Source organism: Nerophis ophidion, linkage group LG28 (assembly GCF_033978795.1).
Source record: "Nerophis ophidion isolate RoL-2023_Sa linkage group LG28, RoL_Noph_v1.0, whole genome shotgun sequence".
Lineage (NCBI taxonomy): Eukaryota > Metazoa > Chordata > Actinopteri > Syngnathiformes > Syngnathidae > Nerophis > Nerophis ophidion.
Genome location: NC_084638.1, coordinates 28,105,389 through 28,122,232, shown reverse-complemented (window position 1 = coordinate 28,122,232; position 16,844 = coordinate 28,105,389). Strand labels below are relative to the sequence as shown.

General features: G+C 41.8%; 1 protein-coding gene across 4 annotated transcripts in view; it reads left to right on the top strand.

Moving 5' to 3' along the window:
* LOC133545263 (BMP/retinoic acid-inducible neural-specific protein 3-like) overlaps positions 1–16,844 on the top strand; it is a 1,164,151-nt gene that overhangs the window by 108,839 nt on the left and 1,038,468 nt on the right. For all 4 annotated transcript variants that reach the window (XM_061890672.1, XM_061890669.1, XM_061890671.1 and 1 more), the window contains exon 5: positions 1,911–2,016. In XM_061890672.1, the coding sequence (XP_061746656.1) occupies positions 1,911–2,016 (106 nt within the window). The remainder of the gene's footprint in view (positions 1–1,910; positions 2,017–16,844) is intronic.

Sequence of the window (16,844 nt, the reverse complement as noted above, 5' to 3'; positions counted from 1 at the left end):
CCACCTCCAAAGACATGCACCTGGGGATAGGCCCCTCCCACCTCCAAAGTATGCACCTGGGGATAGGCCCCTCCCACCTCCAAAGTATGCACCTGGGAATAGGCCCCTCCCCCCTCCAAAGACATGCACCTGGGGATAGGCCCCTCCCACCTTCGAAGTATGCACCTGGGGATAGGCCCCTCCCAGCTTCAAAGTATGCACCTGGGGATAGGCCCCTCCCACCTCCAAAGACATGCACCTGGGGATAGGCCCCTCCCACCTCCAAAGACATGCACCTGGGGATAAGCCCCTCCCACCTCCAAAGACATACACCTGGGGATAGGCCCCTCCCACCTCCAAAGACATGCACCTGGGGATAGGCCCCTCCCACCCCCAAAAACATGCACCTGGGGATAGGCCCCTCCCCCCTCCAAAGAAATGCACCTGGGGATAGACCCCTCCCACCTCCAAAGACATGCACCTGGGGATAGGCCCCTCCCACCTCCAAAGACATGCACCTGGGGATAAGCCCCTCCCACCTCCAAAGTATGCACCTGGGGATAGGCCCCTCCCACCTTCAAAGTATGCACCTGGGGATAGGCCCCTCCCACCTCCAAAGACATGCACCTGGGGATAGGCCCCTCCCACCTTCAAAGTATGCACCTGGGGATAGGCCCCTCCCACCTTCAAAGTATGCACCTGGGGATAGGCCCCTCCCACCTCCAAAGACATGCACCTGGGGATAGGTTGATTGGCAACACTAAATGGTCCCTAGTGTGTGAATGTTGTCTGTCTATCTGTGTTGGCCCTGTGATGAGGTGGCGACTTGTCCAGGGTGTACGCCGCCTTTCGCCCAATTGTAGCTGAGATAGGCGCCAGTGCCCCCCGCGACCCAGAACGGAATAAGCGGTAGAAAATGGATGGATGGATACTTAGGTATAAAACACTAAACAATCTATCTTGCTGATAGTATTGTACCATAAGTCCCGGGCAGAAATCTGCATTCGAAGAACTCCGGCTTATTAGTGATTCCCAGAGCTGGGCTATAGAGCGTCTTCTATTGGGGCTCCAGTACCCTGGAATGTTCTAGCAGTAACAGTTTGAGATGCTACCTCAGAAAAAGCATTTAAGTCCCATCTTAAAACTCATTTGTATACTCTAGCCTTTACCTACTCAGTGGCCTAGTGGTTAGAGTGTCCGCCCTGAGGTAGGTTGTGAGTTCAAACCCCGGCCGAGTCATACCAAAGACTATAAAAATGGGAGCCATTACCTCCCTGCTTGGCACTCAGCATCAAGGGTTGGAATTGGGGGTTAAATCACCAAAAAATGATTCCCGGGCGTGGCACCACTGCTGCCCACTGCTCCCCTCACCTCCCAGGGGGTGATCAAGGGTGATGGGTCAAATGTAGAGAATAATTTCGCCACACCAAGAGTGTGTGTGACAATCATTGGTACTTTAACTTGAACCTTAAATAGACCCATTTTTAGACCAGTTGCTCTGCCGCTTCTCTTTGCTGCTCTGCCACCTTTTCCTACACGGAGAGGATACCAGGTGGCCACGGATTAGTTTCGACGGAGGACGCGCTAGCTGTTCCAATTCGGGAGCAGGGGTGGACCGCTGCTCTATGCATCAGTCGGTGACGTCCCTGGTCTACATGCAATAGGATCCCCCTGCTGGTCTTGACTCACATATGAACCGTACCCACTCAGCATTCATTTAAACCCGGTCACCCGATTGATTGATTGATTAATTGATAATGCTGTCATCATGTAAGAACCTTATTTCTGCTCATCTGTAGGATTTCAAGTGTTTGTGGTACGGTAGAAACTGCAGCCGTTCTTCAATGTTCTATGCAAACACAGAAATGGTTTGAAACATTTATGGCTGCAAAAGGACGGCATACATACTCAAGTTCTCCTTTGTTTCCTAGGTAACAGAGACGAGGACGGGCCCTCTCGGGTGCAGTAACTATGACAGCTTGGACTCTGTTAGTTCAGTGTTGGTGCACAGTCCGGAAAACAAGATCCACCTAAGAGGTACGACTCACACTTGCATACACAATTTTGAACAAAAAGTCATAAAAAGTTTGAGGGTCCGCACGTGCTGGGAGCTAAGCAGGTTTTGGACCCATCTTGCGTTGTAACAAGTGTCCCAATGTTTGCCAATAGTTGATCCAAAATAGTTCAAAAGAAATACACAGATATAAGCCTTCAACAAAATATGGAAAACAGGCAGAACTGCAGAAACTGCTAGAACATATGAAAATAATAAATACTACATGCCCTGACTAAAATTCAAAAAGGCTATGAGTAAAGACTAGCATGGAAGCTAGTAGCAACCAGGAGAAGCCGGGTAAACACAGGGATCGAGAATCATCTGACCTTTTACTGGTGTGGACCAAGGGTTTGCGTCCACTGGCACCAGCAGCTGTATTTATTTCTTGGGATTTTATTCATCAGTCCACATGACTCTGATCTATTTGGATTTGGCTCGGAAATAGTCATGTGATCTTAAGGACTTCTTCCCAAAGGTAGTCCAAGTGGTGTTGTGTGTATGGGATGGGAAATTCCCTCTCAAAACTCTGAGTAAACTACTCCAAGAGGTCTGGGTGAAACATCTTGATGTTTGTCGTTTCTTTAGTTGCACCCCAATCCAGCACCACCAGGTGTGGTCCGTATCGCAGTCCACTTGTGGTAAGATGGTGCGTCAAGAACATTCTTGATCTCAGCATGTTGGACTCGGACCACATCCGGTTGGTGACATACTTGATTGTGGTTGATTGTGGACACTTTTTGTCAAGTCCGAGTCTGGAAGAAGACTGTGATTGGGAGGTTCACAGCTCCAATAGTCAGTGTCCATTCTCATTCACTATGGCCACTCCCAACTGGCAAAGGTAGGAGGGCCACAGGTGTACCCACAGCTCATTGGTAATGACATCAGTCTCCCTGGTATTGTTGATGTCTGGTACGGTTCACTTCCGAGTTGTTATTCTCATTTATTCTCATCCATCATTTTCAAAACATCAATTTGTTTTCCAATAATCTGTTTTGAAAAACCGGGATCGGAGATCCAAAAGCATTTCAAAAGACAGTGAAATTGTGAGGACCGGGTCGCATCGTGATGCGGGGTTCGTTCTCCCAGAAATAAATCAGACGGGAACGAAGAAAAACGTGCTCATCGCACTTAAGACAAAAACTAAAGGGGCTAGCGAGGGAGCTCGCAAGCAAAAGAGCCTAAAGTGGAAGCTAGCAGGAATCAAAAATGTTGTCTTCTGTTGCATGAAGCAAATTAGGGAAGCCAGACCGAGTGAGGCCTGGGCATAGACTAAATAGCCCTCTGATTAGTGAGCGTCCCGAACACTAACCAGAGGCAATCTGCCGTCACGGCAAATGAAACAAACAAAATCAAGAGGCGCTGAAAACACAAGTGACGAGACAAAGTAAACAGACTAGGATCTGGGCAGCGGATCATAACAGAAATGACCCATAAATGCAAATTTCATTATCCTCTCGTTCTTATTTGTCTTCCAATCTGGTTACAGTCCAAAAGCAGCGTATTGTGAAACCTTAGAAATGCTTTTGTTGTAATACGAGCGCATTGTCGGGGGTCCCGTTTCCAGAGAGATATTTCCGACCTTTGTCCACACCCACACACTTGGGGTCCCGTGCTTGACCAGGACCAACCTTTCCTTCACGCCGTAGTTCTTCATATGTCTGTTCTGCCTCACCGCCTCGCCTCCCGAGGTATTTGCTATCTTCCCCGGCCGGAGATGAACCGTGTCTTCATTCCAACCCCTGCAGCTACTCAGGCACCACTCCGGGATGAATAGACTGACACCTTATTGATGGAATTGGCCCCCCATTCTGACCCTGACTGTGTACTTTATCAGCTGGAGAATAAAAAACAGTGAAGAAGCTTGTTAGTGTGAATGTCAGGAAATTGTAGGACGGATGCAGAGACAAAGGCAGAGTATCAAAAATAAACCTTTGGAAGAACAGACTAAAGAGGCCCTCTGCAATCAAGTACTCACAATGGACAGCACCAAACATGATGGTGCCAGGGAGTAACCAAGAATTAGGAAAAAGAACTAACCAAAAGATGAATTGTTTCTAAAGACAAAAGCTGGAGCAGGAGTAGAAGAACCAGAATGAAGCTTCCGGACAGTCCAAGAACAGGTAAAAACTAGAAACTATGCGAGCAAAAAACAAAGGGACGCAACGCTCAAAGTTCCTGTCTCGGGAAAGAGAAGTCTGGAATACATCGGTCGATCGGACCTTTGTGCTTTTCATCACCATGACCTGGGAAGGGGCTGTTTGCTTGCAGGAGGACACAGGAGCTAGTAACATTGGCAAATAAATGTGTCAGGTTGTGCTATTTCAAATGGTAGTCTTACTTCAGACTGTGGAGAAATACTTATTGGTTCAAACCGAGCGTTTTACTGAACCTCAGGAGGAGCTAGTCGGGAGTGAGTCACTAAGGGTGTTTGACTGAACCCCAGGAGTAGCTAGCCGGGAGTGAGTCACTAAGGGTGTTTGACTGAACCCCAGGAGGAGCTAGCCGGGAGTGAGTCACTAAGGGTGTTTGACTGAACCCCAGGAGGAACTAGCCGGGAGTGAGTTACTAAGGGTGTTTGACTGAACCCCAGGAGGAACTAGCCGGGAGTGAGTCACTAAGGGTGTTTGACTGAACCCCAGGAGGAGGTGGCCGAGAGTGAGTCACTAAAGGTGTTTGACTGAACCCCAGGAGGAGCTAGCCGGGAGTGAGTCACTAAGGGTGTTTGACTGAACCCCAGGAGGAACTAGCCGGGAGTGAGTCACTAAGGGTGTTTGACTGAACCCCAGGAGGAACTAGCCGGGAGTGAGTCACTAAGGGTGTTTGACTGAACCCCAGGAGGAACTAGCCGGGAGTGAGTCACTAAGGGTGAAACTTGGGAGCTTGGCAGACACAGCTAGCAGGATAGCGTTCTAGCAAAAGAACCTGGCAACCAGTCAACATGAAAGAGCCGACAAAGGGAAGTTGTCCCAGAGGAAACCCATACAAAAGAAAAGTCTGGAAGAAACCCAGTCTGGAAGATGACATACAAGATGTGAATAATTAAAAAGGAATGACATCATACATATGAAATATGAATATTCAAAAGTAATCCACATCTTTCCACTGACCTTATTGCTAGAGTTAAGTTGACTAATATGAGCTAGGTTGACTAATATGAGTTAAGTTGACTAAAATTAGTTACGTTGACTAATATGAACTAAGTTGACTAATATAAGTTAGGTTGACTAATATGAGCTAAGTTGACTAATATGAGTTAGGGTGACTAATATGAGCTAAGTTGACTAATATGAGTTAAGTTGACTAAAATGAGCTAAGTTGACTAATATGAGCTAAGTTGACTACGATGAGTTAAGTTGACTAATATTAGTTAAGTTGACTAATATGAGCTAAGTTGACTAATAGTTAAGTTGACTAATATAAGCTAAGTTGACTAATATAAGCTAAGTTGACTAACATGAGCTAAGTTGACTAATATGAGATAAGTTGACAAATATAAGTTAGGTTGACTAATATGAGCTAAGTTGACTAATATGAGTTAAGTTGACTAAAATGAGTTACGTTGATTAATATGAGCTAAGTTGACTAATATGAGTTAAGTTGAATTATATGAGCTAAGTTGACTAATATGAGCTAGGTTGACTAATATGAGTTAAGTTGACTAAAATGAGTTACGTTGACTAATATGAACTAAGTTGACTAATATAAGTTAGGTTGACTAATATGAGCTAAGTTGACTAATATGAGTTACGTTGACTAATATGAACTAAGTTGACTAAAATGAGCTAAGTTGACTAATATGAGCTAAGTTTACTAATATAAGTTAGGTTGACTAATATGAGCTAAGTTGACTAATATGAGTTAAGTTGACTAAAATGAGCTAAGTTGACTAATATGAGCTAAGTTGACTACGATGAGTTAAGTTGACTAATATTAGTTAAGTTGACTAATATGAGCTAAGTTGACTAATAGTTAAGTTGACTAATATAAGCTAAGTTGACTAATATAAGCTAAGTTGACTAACATGAGCTAAGTTGACTAATATGAGATAAGTTGACAAATATAAGTTAGGTTGACTAAAATGAGTTACGTTGATTAATATGAGCTAAGTTGACTAATATGAGTTAAGTTGAATTATATGAGCTAAGTTGACTAATATGAGCTAGGTTGACTAATATGAGTTAAGTTGACTAAAATGAGTTACGTTGACTAATATGAACTAAGTTGACTAATATAAGTTAGGTTGACTAATATGAGCTAAGTTGACTAATATGAGTTACGTTGACTAATATGAACTAAGTTGACTAAAATGAGCTAAGTTGACTAATATGAGCTAAGTTTACTAATATAAGTTAGGTTGACTAATATGAGCTAAGTTGACTAATATGAGTTACGTTGACTAATATGAGCTAAGTTGACTAAAATGAGCTAAGTTGACTAATATGAGCTAAGTTTACTAATATGAGCTAAGTGGACTAATGAGCTAAGTTGACTAATATGAGTTAAGTTGACTAATATGAGCTAAGTTGACTACTATGAGCTAAGTTGACTACTATGAGCTAAGTTGACTAATATGTGCTAAGTTGACTAATATGAGTTAAGTTGATTAATATGAGCTAAGTTGACTACTATGAGCTAAATTGACTAATATTAGTTAAGTTGACTAATATGAGCTAAGTTGACTAATAGTTAAGTTGATTAATATAAGGTAAGTTGACTAACATGAGCTAAGTTGACTAATATAAGTTGACAAATATAAGTTAGGTTGACTAATATGAGCTAAGTTGACTAATATGAGTTAAGTTGAGTAAAATGAGTTACGTTGATTAATATGAGCTAAGTTGACTAATATGAGTTCAGTTGAATTATATGAGCTAAGTTGACTAATATGAGCTAAGTTGACTAATATGAGTTAGGTTGACTAATATGAGCTAAATTGACTAATATAAGTTAGGTTGACTAATATGAGCTAAATTGACTAATATGAGTTAGGTTGAATAATATGAGCTAAGTTGACTAATATAAGCTAAGTTGACTATTATAAGTTAGGTTGACTAATATGAGCTAAGTTGACTAATATGAACTAAGTTGACTAATATGAGTTAAGTTGACTAATATGAGCTAAGTTGACTACTATGAGTTAAGTTGACTAATATGAGCTAAGTTGACTAATATGAGTTAAGTTGACTAAAGTGAGTTAGGTTGACTAATATGAGTTAAGTTGACTAATATGAGTTAGGGTGACTAATATGAGTTAGGGTGACTAATATGAGTTACGTTGACTAATATGAGTTAAGTTGACTAATATGAGCTAAGTTGACTAATATGAGTTAAGTTGACTAATATGAGCTAAGTTGATTAATATGAGCTAATTTGACTAATATGAGTTAAGTTGACTAATATGAGTTAAGTTGACTAATATGAGCTAAGTTGACTAATATGAGTTGACTGAAATGAGTTAGGGTGACTAATATGAGTTACGTTGACTAATATGAGCTAAGTTGACTAATATGAGCTAAGTTGACTAATAGGAGTTAAGTTGACTAATATGAGTTAAGTTGACTAATATGAGCTAAGTTGACTAATATGAGCTAAGTTGACTAATATGAGTTACGTTGACTAATATGAACAAAGTTGACTAATATGAGTTAAGTTGACTAATATGAGCTAAGTTGACTAATATAAGCTAAGTTGACTATTATAAGTTAGGTTGACTAATATGAGCTAAGTTGACTAATATGAACTAAGTTGACTAATATGAGTTAAGTTGACTAATATGAGCTAAGTTGACTACTCTGAGTTAAGTTGACTAATATGAGCTAAGTTGACTAATATGAGTTAAGTTGACTAAAATGAGATAGGTTGACTAATATGAGTTAAGTTGACTAATATGAGTTAGGGTGACTAATATGAGTTAGGGTGACTAATATGAGTTACGTTGACTAATATGAGTTAAGTTGACTAATATGAGCTAAGTTGACTAATATGAGTTAAGTTGACTAATATGAGCTAAGTTGATTAATATGAGCTAATTTGACTAATATGAGTTAAGTTGACTAATATGAGTTAAGTTGACTAATATGAGCTAAGTTGACTAATATGAGTTGACTGAAATGAGTTAGGGTGACTAATATGAGTTACGTTGACTAATATGAGCTAAGTTGACTAATATGAGCTAAGTTGACTAATATGAGTTAAGTTGACTAATATGAGTTAAGTTGACTAATATGAGCTAAGTTGACTAATATGAGTTAAGTTGACTAATATGAGTTAAGTTGACTAATATGAGCTAAGCTGACTAATATGAGTTACGTTGACTAATATGAGCTAAGTTGACTAATATGAGTTACGTTGACTAATATGAACTAAGTTGACTAATATGAGTTAAGTTGACTAATATGAGCTAAGTTGACTAATATGAGTTACGTTGACTAATATGAGCTAAGTTGACTAATATGAGCTAAGTTGACTAATATGAGCTAAGTTGACTAATATGAGTTAAGTTGACTAATATGAGTTAAGTTGACTAATATGAGCTAAGTTGACTAATATGAGTTAAGTTGACTAATATGAGTTAAGTTGACTAATATGAGCTAAGCTGACTAATATGAGTTACGTTGACTAATATGAGCTAAGTTGACTAATATGAGTTACGTTGACTAATATGAACTAAGTTGACTAATATGAGTTAAGTTGACTAATATGAGCTAAGTTGACTAATATGAGTTACGTTGACTAATATGAGCTAAGTTGACTAATATGAGCTAAGTTGACTAATATGAGTTAAGTTGACTAATATGAGTTAAGTTGACTAATATGAGCTAAGTTGACTAATATGAGTTAAGTTGACTAATATGAGTTAAGTTGACTAATATGAGCTAAGCTGACTAATATGAGTTACGTTGACTAATATGAGCTAAGTTGACTAATATGAGTTACGTTGACTAATATGAACTAAGTTGACTAATATGAGTTAAGTTGACTAATATGAGCTAAGTTGACTAATATGAGTTACGTTGACTAATATGAGCTAAGTTGACTAATATGAGCTAAGTTGACTAATATGAGTTAAGTTGACTAATATGAGTTAAGTTGACTAATATGAGCTAAGTTGACTAATATGAGTTACGTTGACTAATATGAGTTAAGTTGACTAATATGAGCTAAGTTGACTAATATGAGTTAAGTTGACTAATATGGGCTAAGTTGACTAATATGAGCTACGTTGACTAATATGAGATAAGTTGACTAATATGAGCTAAGTTGACTAATATGAGCTACGTTGACTAATATGAGATAAGTTGACTAATATGAGCTAAGTTGACTAATATGAGCTAAGTTGACTAATATGAGCTAAGTTGACTAATATGAGTTAAGTTGACTAATATGAGCTAAGTTGACTAATATGAGTTAAGTTGACTAATATGAGTTAAGTTGACTAATACGAGCTAAGTTGACTAATATGAACTAAGTTGACTAAAATGAGCTAAGTTGACTAATATGAGCTAAGTTGACTAATATGAGCTAAGTTGACTAATATGAGCTAAGTTGACTAATATGAGCTAAGTTGACTAATATGAGTTAAGTTGACTAATATGAGTTAAGTTGACTAATATGAGCTAAGTTGACTAATATGAGTTACATTGACTAATATGAGCTAGCAGAAAACAGTGCCTCCATCTTAGTTAGATGCCTCAGATATTCCCTGTGACTTTGTTAAAACATTGTGGCCGCACCTGAAGTGGGCGTGACTTTGTTAAAACATTGTGGCCGCACCTGAAGTGGGCGTGACTTTGTTAAAACATTGTGGCCGCACCTGAAGTGGGCGTGACTTTGTTAAAACATTGTGGCCGCACCTGAAGTCAGTCAGGTGGATCCAAGATAACTCAAATTGACAGATCTCCATATCTTTTGTCCGGACTGTTATAAGTGGTTGTGGATGAGAATAATAGGCAACAACAAGTACCGGTACTCAATGTCGAGCCCTAAGTGAAGAACAGGCACCAACAAGTACCGGTACTCAATGTAGACCCCTAAGTGAAGAACAGGCACCAACAAGTACCGGTACTCAATGTCGAGCCCTAAGTGAAGAACAGGCACCAACAAGTACCGGTACTCAATGTCGAGCCCTAAGTGAAGAACAGGCACCAACAAGTACCGGTACTCAATGTCGAGCCCTAAGTGAAGAACAGGCACCAACAAGTACCGGTACTCAATGTCGAGCCCTAAGTGAAGAACAGGCACCAACAAGTACCGGTACTCAATGTCGAGCCCTAAGTGAAGAACAGGCACCAACAAGTACCGGTACTCAATGTCGAGCCCTAAGTGAAGAACAGGCACCAACAAGTACCGGTACTCAATGTCGAGCCCTAAGTGCACATAAAAATGAGATCTTTGGGCTCCTTGAAGATTCTGCAGGAACCCTGAGACCATGTTCAAAGTTTGATCTACAAGACAGCATTTTATTTTTGGAATATTAGTGTTGTTGTGTACAAAATCCCAAAAGATGGCCAATTATGATGATGATGATGAATTATGTTGATGATGATGAATTATGATGATGATGATGAATTATGATGATGATGATGAATGATGATGATGATGAAGATGATGAATTATGATGATGATGATGACGAATTATGATGATGATGATGAATTATGATGATGATGATGATGATGAATTATGATGATGATGATGAATTATGATGATGATGAATTGCTTGCAAACATGTTTCTTAGCACACGACCAACGACAAAGACGCCAGCGTGACCTAAAAAGTGCAGAAAGTAGCTGATTCCGTTACGTGACTTGTTTCTTTGTCCAGTCCCCACTTTAGGCTGCAAACTGAAGATGGAAAGAATATTTTAGGAAGTGTGGAGATGCTTTAAGTATACTCATCTCTTGTGTTTATGCACTTAAAGTAAAAGTTCAAGTACTAAAGTAGCAGTGTTTTAAGTATACTCATCTCTTGTGTTTATGCACTTAAAGTAAAAGTTCAAGTACTAAAGTAGCAGTGTTTTAAGTATACTCATCTCTTGTGTTTATGCACTTAAAGTAAAAGTTCAAGTACTAAAGTAGCAGTGCTTTAAGTATACTCATCTCTTGTGTTTATGCACTTAAAGTTCAAGTAAAAGTTCAAGTACTAAAGTAGCAGTGCTTCAAGTATACTCATCTCTTGTGTTTGTGCACTTAAAGTTCAAGTAAAAGTTCAAATACTAAAGTAGCAGTGCTTCAAGTATACTCATCTCTTGTGTTTGTGCACTTAAAGTTCAAGTAAAAGTTCAAATACTAAAGTAGCAGTGTTTTAAGTATACTCAGCTCTTGTGTTTGTGCACTTAATTTCAAGTAAAAGTTCAAGTACTAAAGTAGCAGTGCTTTAAGTATACTCATATCTAGTGTTTGTGCACTTAAAGTTCAGGTAAAAGTTCAAGTACTAAAGTAGCAGTGCTTTAAGTATACTCATCTCTTGTGTTTGTGCAAGAGTGAACAGGTACTGCACTCTGCACACTGCACTCTGCACTCTGCACACTGCACTCTGCACTCTGCACTCTGCACACTGCACTCTGCACTCTGCACTCTGCACACTGCACACTGCACTATGCACTCTGCACTCTGCACACTGCACTCAGTCACATGTCGTGTGTATTTGTGGCAAAAACAACCATGGGTTTGGTTGCCAAGGTAACTAGCACCCCCCATAGCGCTTGATAATGATGAAATAATTGTACTTACTTCTTTGTAAGATTTAGTGCACTGCATAAATAATAATATTGTCATCTTTTCTTTGCACTTGTTCATTCTCTGCATGCACCATGTTGACAAAAGTATTTGGCCACCTGCCTTGACTCACGTATGAAGTGGAAGTGTCATCCCACTCCTAACCCATAGGGGTCAATGTGACCTTGTGCAGCGAGTACAGATTCAACTCTTCTGGGAGGCTGTCCACAAGGTTGCAGAGTGTCTTTATATCTTCTGGGAAGGCTGTCCACAAGGTTGCAGAGTGTCTTTATATCTTCTGGGAAGGCTGTCAACAAGGTTGCAGAGTGTGTTTATATCTTCTGGAAGGCTGTCCACAAGGTTGCAGAGTGTCTTTATATCTTCTGGGAAGGCTGTCCACAAGGTTGCAGAGTGTCTTTATATCTTCTGGGAAGGCTGTCCACAAGGTTGCAGAGTGTCTTTATATCTTCTGGGAAGGCTGTCCACAAGGTTGCAGAGTGTGTTTATATCTTCTGGGAAGGCTGTCCACAAGGTTGCAGAGTGTCTTTATATCTTCTGGGAAGGCTGTCCACAAGGTTGCAGAGTGTCTTTATATCTTCTGGGAAGGCTGTCAACAAGGTTGCAGAGTGTGTTTATATCTTCTGGGAAGGCTGTCCACAAGGTTGCAGAGTGTCTTTATATCTTCTGGGAAGGCTGTCCACAAGGTTGCAGAGTGTGTTTATATCTTCTGGGAAGGCTGTCCACAAGGTTGCAGAGTGTCTTTATATCTTCTGGGGAGGCTGTCCACAAGGTTGCAGAGTGTCTTTATATCTTCTGGGAAGGCTGTCCACAAGGTTGCAGAGTGTCTTTATATCTTCTGGGGAGGCTGTCCACAAGGTTGCAGAGTGTCTTTATATCTTCTGGGAAGGCTGTCCACAAGGTTGCAGAGTGTGTTTATATCTTCTGGGAAGGCTGTCCACAAGGTTGCAGAGTGTGTTTATGTCTTCTGGGAAGGCTGTCCACAAGGTTGCAGAGTGTCTTTATATCTTCTGGGAAGGCTGTCCACAAGGTTGCAGAGTGTCTTTATATCTTCTGGGAAGGCTGTCCACAAGGTTGCAGAGTGTGTTTATATCTTCTGGGAAGGCTGTCCACAAGGTTGCAGAGTGTGTTTATATCTTCTGGGAAGGCTGTCCACAAGGTTGCAGAGTGTCTTTATATCTTCTGGGAGGCTGTCCACAAGGTTGCAGAGTGTCTTTATATCTTCTGGGAGGCTGTCCACAAGGTTGCAGAGTGTCTTTATATCTTCTGGGAAGGCTGTCCACAAGGTTGCAGAGTGTGTTTATATCTTCTGGGAAGGCTGTCCACAAGGTTGCAGAGTGTCTTTATATCTTCTGGGAAGGCTGTCAACAAGGTTGCAGAGTGTGTTTATATCTTCTGGGAAGGCTGTCCACAAGGTTGCAGAGTGTGTTTATATCTTCTGGGAGGCTGTCCACAAGGTTGCAGAGTGTGTTTATATCTTCTGGGAAGGCTGTCCACAAGGTTGCAGAGTGTGTTTATATCTTCTGGGAAGGCTGTCCACAAGGTTGCAGAGTGTGTTTATATCTTCTGGGAAGGCTGTCCACAAGGTTGCAGAGTGTCTTTATATCTTCTGGGAAGGCTGTCCACAAGGTTGCAGAGTGTGTTTATGTCTTCTGGGAAGGCTGTCCACAAGGTTGCAGAGTGTGTTTATGTCTTCTGGGAAGGCTGTCCACAAGGTTGCAGAGTGTGTTTATATCTTCTGGGAAGGCTGTCCACAAGGTTGCAGAGTGTGTTTATGTCTTCTGGGAAGGCTGTCCACAAGGTTGCAGAGTGTCTTTATATCTTCTGGGGAGGCTGTCCACAAGGTTGCAGAGTGTCTTTATATCTTCTGGGGAAGGCTGTCCACAAGGTTGCAGAGTGTCTTTATATCTTCTGGGAAGGCTGTCCACAAGGTTGCAGAGTGTGTTTATATCTTCTGGGAAGGCTGTCCACAAGGTTGCAGAGTGTCTTTATATCTTCTGGGAAGGCTGTCAACAAGGTTGCAGAGTGTGTTTATATCTTCTGGGAAGGCTGTCCACAAGGTTGCAGAGTGTGTTTATATCTTCTGGGAAGGCTGTCCACAAGGTTGCAGAGTGTGTTTATATCTTCTGGGAAGGCTGTCCACAAGGTTGCAGAGTGTGTTTATATCTTCTGGGAAGGCTGTCCACAAGGTTGCAGAGTGTCTTTATATCTTCTGGGAAGGCTGTCCACAAGGTTGCAGAGTGTGTTTATGTCTTCTGGGAAGGCTGTCCACAAGGTTGCAGAGTGTGTTTATGTCTTCTGGGAAGGCTGTCCACAAGGTTGCAGAGTGTGTTTATATCTTCTGGGAAGGCTGTCCACAAGGTTGCAGAGTGTGTTTATATCTTCTGGGAAGGCTGTCCACAAGGTTGCAGAGTGTCTTTATATCTTCTGGGAAGGCTGTCCACAAGGTTGCAGAGTGTGTTTATATCTTCTGGAAGGCTGTCCACAAGGTTGCAGAGTGTCTTTATATCTTCTGGGAAGGCTGTCCACAAGGTTGCAGAGTGTGTTTATATCTTCTGGGAAGGCTGTCCACAAGGTTGCAGAGTGTGTTTATATCTTCTGGGAAGGCTGTCCACAAGGTTGCAGAGTGTCTTTATATCTTCTGGGAAGGCTGTCCACAAGGTTGCAGAGTGTGTTTATATCTTCTGGGAAGGCTGTCCACAAGGTTGCAGAGTGTGTTTATATCTTCTGAGCAGGCTGTCCACAAGGTTGCAGAGTGTGTTTATATCTTCTGGGAAGGCTGTCCACAAGGTTGCAGAGTGTGTTTATGTCTTCTGGGAAGGCTGTCCACAAGGTTGCAGAGTGTCTTTATATCTTCTGGGAAGGCTGTCCACAAGGTTGCAGAGTGTCTTTATATCTTCTGGGAAGGCTGTCCACAAGGTTGCAGAGTGTGTTTATATCTTCTGGGAAGGCTGTCCACAAGGTTGCAGAGTGTCTTTATATCTTCTGGGAAGGCTGTCCACAAGGTTGCAGAGTGTCTTTATATCTTCTGGGAAGGCTGTCCACAAGGTTGCAGAGTGTGTTTATATCTTCTGGGAGGCTGTCCACAAGGTTGCAGAGTGTGTTTATATCTTCTGAGGAGGCTGTCCACAAGGTTGCAGAGTGTGTTTATATCTTCTGGGAAGGCTGTCCACAAGGTTGCAGAGTGTCTTTATATCTTCTGGGAAGGCTGTCCACAAGGTTGCAGAGTGTCTTTATATCTTCTGGGAAGGCTGTCCACAAGGTTGCAGAGTGTGTTTATATCTTCTGGGAAGGCTGTCCACAAGGTTGCAGAGTGTGTTTATATCTTCTGGGAAGGCTGTCCACAAGGTTGCAGAGTGTCTTTATATCTTCTGGGAAGGCTGTCCACAAGGTTGCAGAGTGTCTTTATATCTTCTGGGAAGGCTGTCCACAAGGTTGCAGAGTGTCTTTATATCTTCTGGGAAGGCTGTCCACAAGGTTGCAGAGTGTGTTTATATCTTCTGGGAGGCTGTCCACAAGGTTGCAGAGTGTGTTTATATCTTCTGGGAAGGCTGTCCACAAGGTTGCAGAGTGTGTTTATGTCTTCTGGGAAGGCTGTCCACAAGGTTGCAGAGTGTCTTTATATCTTCTGGGAAGGCTGTCCACAAGGTTGCAGAGTGTGTTTATATCTTCTGGGAGGCTGTCCACAAGGTTGCAGAGTGTGTTTATATCTTCTGGGAAGGCTGTCCACAAGGTTGCAGAGTGTGTTTATATCTTCTGGGAAGGCTGTCCACAAGGTTGCAGAGTGTGTTTATGTCTTCTGGGAAGGCTGTCCACAAGGTTGCAGAGTGTGTTTATATCTTCTGAGGAGGCTGTCCACAAGGTTGCAGAGTGTGTTTATATCTTCTGAGGAGGCTGTCCACAAGGTTGCAGAGTGTGTTTATATCTTCTGGGAAGGCTGTCCACAAGGTTGCAGAGTGTGTTTATATCTTCTGGGAAGGCTGTCCACAAGGTTGCAGAGTGTCTTTATATCTTCTGGGAAGGCTGTCCACAAGGTTGCAGAGTGTGTTTATATCTTCTGAGGAGGCTGTCCACAAGGTTGCAGAGTGTGTTTATATCTTCTGGGAAGGCTGTCCACAAGGTTGCAGAGTGTGTTTATATCTTCTGGGAAGGCTGTCCACAAGGTTGCAGAGTGTCGTTTATATCTTCTGGGAAGGCTGTCCACAAGGTTGCAGAGTGTGTTTATATCTTCTGGGAAGGCTGTCCACAAGGTTGCAGAGTGTTTTATATCTTCTGGGAAGGCTGTCCACAAGGTTGCAGAGTGTCTTTATATCTTCTGGGAAGGCTGTCCACAAGGTGCAGAGTGTCTTTATATCTTCTGGGAAGGCTGTCCACAAGGTTGCAGAGTGTGTTTATATCTTCTGGGAAGGCTGTCCACAAGGTTGCAGAGTGTCTTTATATCTTCTGGGAAGGCTGTCCACAAGGTTGCAGAGTGTCTTTATATCTTCTGGGAAGGCTGTCCACAAGGTTGCAGAGTGTCTTTATATCTTCTGGGAAGGCTGTCCACAAGGTTGCAGAGTGTCTTTATATCTTCTGGGAAGGCTGTCCACAAGGTTGCAGAGTGTGTTTATATCTTCTGGGAAGGCTGTCCACAAGGTTGCAGAGTGTGTTTATATCTTCTGGGAAGGCTGTCCACAAGGTTGCAGAGTGTCTTTATATCTTCTGGGAAGGCTGTCCACAAGGTTGCAGAGTGTCGTTTATATCTTCTGGGAAGGCTGTCCACAAGGTTGCAGAGTGTGTTTATATCTTCTGGGAAGGCTGTCCACAAGGTTGCAGAGTGCTGTTTATATCTTCTGGGAAGGCTGTCCACAAGGTTGCAGAGTGTGTTTATATCTTCTGGGAAGGCTGTCACAAGGTTGCAGAGTGTGTTTATGTCTTCTGGAAGGCTGTCCACAAGGTTGCAGAGTGTGTTTATATCTTCTGGGAAGGCTGTCACAAGGTTGCAGAGTGTGTTTATATCTTCTGGAAGGCTGTCCACAAGGTTGCAGAGTGTGCTTTATATCTTCTGGGAAGGCTGTCCACAAGGTTGCAGAGTGT